Source organism: Triticum dicoccoides, chromosome 5B, assembly GCF_002162155.2.
Source record: "Triticum dicoccoides isolate Atlit2015 ecotype Zavitan chromosome 5B, WEW_v2.0, whole genome shotgun sequence".
NCBI lineage: Eukaryota > Viridiplantae > Streptophyta > Magnoliopsida > Poales > Poaceae > Triticum > Triticum dicoccoides.
The window spans coordinates 274,712,333-274,716,603 of record NC_041389.1 but is presented as its reverse complement, the minus strand read 5'-3'; the positions used below and the strand labels follow the sequence as shown (position 1 = coordinate 274,716,603).

Here is a 4,271-nt window from a genome sequence, read left to right as displayed (position 1 = left end):
GTATTGCTACAATGGTATCCCTTTTTTGTCCGATGATCATGTATACCACATGCTCTCCAAGTGATAACTTTCTTGTGCTTTTTCTTGCCACAGAAGGGCAGAATAAGTATGGATAAGGTGTTCTGTTTTTATTGAACAACCCCTTTTTATAAATTTTCATGCTAATTAATATGTCTTTGATTTTCCCTCTATGAATCTCCATTGAACATCCTCTAATATTTTGTGCAGCCTTTACTAGACATGTTGAAACTACATTGCTGTCTCCAACTCTGAAAACAACATGCCATGTTTGATTAAAATAGGAGCCTGGGCGATGGAGTATAAAGGCACCTTCATACTGTACATTTGTACGGATGTATCAACATGTTGGCATTCACAGCAATCATGTATATTTTACAAGCAGATTTGTATGTTACATTTAGACTGAATTTTACCTTTCCCATGTGTAGGCATATGAAGCATTGAAGCTGGAAGTCATGTGATCAAAGTAGGTTATAGCTGTCTACTTTTGAAAATCATAGCATTTATCAGCTTGTTTTACGATTATTTCGGATTGGGATGATTGGGTTGTCATCATGATTCATAGGAGGATAAGCACCAGCGACGAGTAACTGGGAAGGAGAGGCTGATACTTGAGATAGGTTCTACGATGATACTGGAGAATAGCATGGATTAATCTTCAAATCCTACTAGGCAGCGCTTCACCATGAATGGCTACAACGGCAGCGGAATGGAGGAGCTCAGTGTGTTCTGTAAGATGGATGTGTGGTATGTGGAGTGAAGATGAATCTACCATCAGTTTCTTAATTAATGAGGTGATTCTGATTCCTAAAATATTATGTGATCCACATACATGATGGATTTATGCTTATTGCTTTCTGGGATTCTATTTCAGGACAACTTTACCTGGTGGCGCTACCGGTACCCAAATATCTCATTTCTCTTGATTATATAGTGAAAGCAATTCACTTCGGTTCGCCCAAATTCCCCCCAATTTTTTTTGAAAGTTTGTTCTGATCAAATATGTTAAATATCGACACATACTCCCTCCATCCGGAATTACTTGTCGCTTAAATGGATGTGCTAGATACATCCGTTTGAGCGACAAGTAACTGCGGACAGAGGGAGTACTTGACTATGAAAAATAATTTGTATTGCTGTTGCTGGGTAGGGATAAGTGTTATGAATTGTTGCTATTGTTGTCAGAAACATATATTGTTGAGCTTACAGATAAGCACATAGAAGATGCAAAATATAATATTATTTATGTGTTGTTGTGCTAGATTATCTCGTGAAGGGCAAACCTAACAATGTTCGATGCAATGAAGTGAATAAGGGAGGAAGAGCTCAAGGGAACAAAGGGTAGAAGAATATACAAATATACAAACTGACCTGTTAGGAGTGGCTTCACAAAAACTCAGGTCTAATTTTTTTGGATGATGCACATTAATGGAGTTTTTCGTTTATTCACTTCGTTCCAAAATACTCATTAGCAGCAATACAAAGCGTTTGATTAGAGCAAAGCTATACAACCAAGGAAATTGGATTTCCTTTCCGTTGATGTACATATTTTACTGTCCCTAATCTTTCTCCTGGCCCAATATATTTGCAGATGTCTATGTCTTTGTGATCTTTGTGGAGGCTGCTTATCTCACAGTTTTTTCTGTCTATCCCGCCTAGGAAAATAGATTGTACATTATTAATTTAGTCCAACAATACGAGTAACATGCCTGCCTACTGTAGTTATTTTTGACAATCTGATATGTTCATACATCATTACAAGGTTCCTTAAAACTACCTTTGTAGATATTTCAAACCAAGGTCTAGGAGTATTCAGCCAATCATACTTTCAGACCAGTAGAGAATGTGAAAAAAAAAATATGTATTTAGGCTTACTGACTACTATTAACAAACAATATGGTTCTCATATGAATGTGTGTAACTTTATTCTATTCATCAGTGTGTAATTCACAAGAGAACTGTGCAATGAGGTTCTTGTCATACTGGTGAGGATAGTGTACTATTCCCATATTGTTTTGCTCAATATTTTAGCACTGGACCCTTCTTGTTTTGTGCAACAACTAACACTCTTTCTCACCACTACGGCATGAAACTTCAACCATTCTTCTGTTTGCAGCAGATGGTCTCTTTGATGGTTGGAGTCACCATCTTGGCTTGGTACCATGCACAACAGTCCCATGGAATCTATCATCGCCTTAATGGCTACTAGAGCCGGTGTAGTGTGGTGAAGGCACTGTCAATGAAGAGAAAAAAGATTGTCGTCGAGTTGTTGTGCAAGGATTCTCCGATTGCTACGAACATTATTACAGTTTACAAGATTTTGATAAAGATATACATTTTATATTTAGAGAAGATATGTAACAAGTCCTATGTACCCTAAGTAGTTGCCCGTTGCACTGAAAGTTCTGAAATTTTCTATTTTCAACACGGGAGTATTGGTCTGATTTAAGAGGAGATTAGCTTATTTTGTAAGTATATTAAAGAGGTGAATGAGAAAAATTCTTGCTACGGTTAGATTGTGCAACACACGTGCAAGCTTACTAGTTGTTAAAGTTAATCATCAGAATTAGGGGTTAAGTAGTTTTAGTTAAGGTATAATTTGCTATGTGTGGTGCTAATTGCATGATTATGATGTTTAATTTGGTTAGAATAGTTAAGCCAAGCTTGCGCATCAAGTTAATGACAGGATTAGCACGTTACTACCCCGGATTAGCAATTAGAAGGAGGTGATTTGGCAAATTAAAGAAAAAACCCAAATGCAAAACTCTAGAAATCGAATCCCAAAAACTTTGGAGCCCAAAAGTTAAAATCAAAAAAGAAGAGGTGAAGGGCTCACCATGGTGACACCGCGTCGAGATCCCGCACAGCCGCCTCCGTGCGTGGGCATCGTCGCCGCGACGCCGCGTGAAGAAGAGCCGCCGTCTCTGGATGACGCGCGTGAAGAAGAGCCGCCGTCTCTGAGCTAGGTTTTCGGCCAACAGCACTTTTGTTTCGGCCGAGAGCTATGCCGACAGTAAATTCAATCGGACGGCCAAAACCGACTCAGAGCGCCAGGCGGGCTGCGGTGGCTTCACGGGCCAAATTTTGGCCATGGGCTGCTGCCCAGGATGTCACAGCCCGCTGGATATGTTTTCTTTTTCTAAAAGGACTCCTATTACACCGAAATCACTAGTTAAGGAGTACTCCGGAGATCACTCCAACTTTCCTAGGTTGCGACAAGTGGCGCGCTGCATGTGCGCCACTTGTCGCAACCTGGAAGTTTTCCTTTTTTTTTGTAGATCCGTTTATTTAAAACGTTTTACCTCTTAAACCGTGCGTCCAAATCTCGAACCGCTTTCGCTGTTGGATTCCTCGCGTCGAGATTTTTAAAACTAGATCACATGTTGATAGGTTTTGACGAACTTTTTTCTCACGAAAAAACCGGACAAAAAAAACCGATGAAAATATCGAACCGGGGACACGGGTTTTTTCCCTTTCCGAAAGAGGCACGCCCGTGCCTCTGACGAAATCACAACCGTGCCTCTCGCGGAAGCAAAACCGTGCCTCTAGCGAAAGAAAAAAAATAGAAAACACATTTTTTTTTCTTTCCGAAAGAGGCACGCCCATGCCTCTCGCGAAAGCACAACCATGCCTCTCGTGGAAGCAAAACCGTGCCTCTTGCGAAAGAAAAAAATAGAAAGCATGTTTTTTTCCTTTCCGAAAGAGGCACGCCCGTGCCTCTCACGAAAGCACAACCGTGCCTCTCGCGGAAGCAAAATCGTGCCTCTCGCGGAAGAAAAAAAATAGAAAACATGTTTTTTTTCATTTCCGAGGAGGCACGGCCGTGACTCTCGCGAAAGCACAACCGTGCCTCTCGCGGAAGCAAAACCGTGCCTCTCGCGAAAGGAAAAAAACAGAAAACACGTTTTTTTCCGTTTCCAAGAGGCACGGTCGTGCCTCTCGCGAAAGCACAACCGTGCCTCTCGCGAAAACAAAACCGTGACTCGCGGAAAAAATGTGTTTTTTGCGCAAAAAAAAAGTTTTTTTCAAAAAAAAATTGGTCGAAAAGCTAGGGAAGACCGGTGGAAAACCAAAACGTCCAAAAAACCGAAAAAAAAACCATTTAAAAGCCGAAAACGCGTGCGAAAAAATAAAAAAACAAAATCCGAAGGGAGCGCCCAGAGCAGGGCACGTGGCGAATGGCTGAGAGCGCGCCAAGTGGCGCTGATCGTTGCGAGGCTCCCGAAGGAGCGCTCGTTAATTAGTTGCTC

General features: G+C 41.2%; 1 protein-coding gene across 5 annotated transcripts in view; it reads right to left on the bottom strand.

Moving 5' to 3' along the window:
• Positions 1-3,005, bottom strand: part of LOC119308380 — a 10,822-nt gene extending 7,817 nt beyond the window's left edge. Inside the window, exon 1 of one of the 5 annotated variants that reach the window (XM_037584508.1) lies at positions 2,858-3,005. In XM_037584508.1, coding sequence (XP_037440405.1) covers positions 2,858-2,908 — 51 coding nt within the window. In that variant the 5' untranslated portion in view covers positions 2,909-3,005. Of the gene's footprint in view, positions 1-1,392; positions 1,410-2,098; positions 2,257-2,857 lie in introns of those variants that run through there. The other 4 variants (XM_037584507.1, XM_037584506.1, XM_037584510.1 and 1 more) reach the window with 4 other exon arrangements.
• Positions 3,006-4,271: the final 1,266 nt, after the last annotated feature.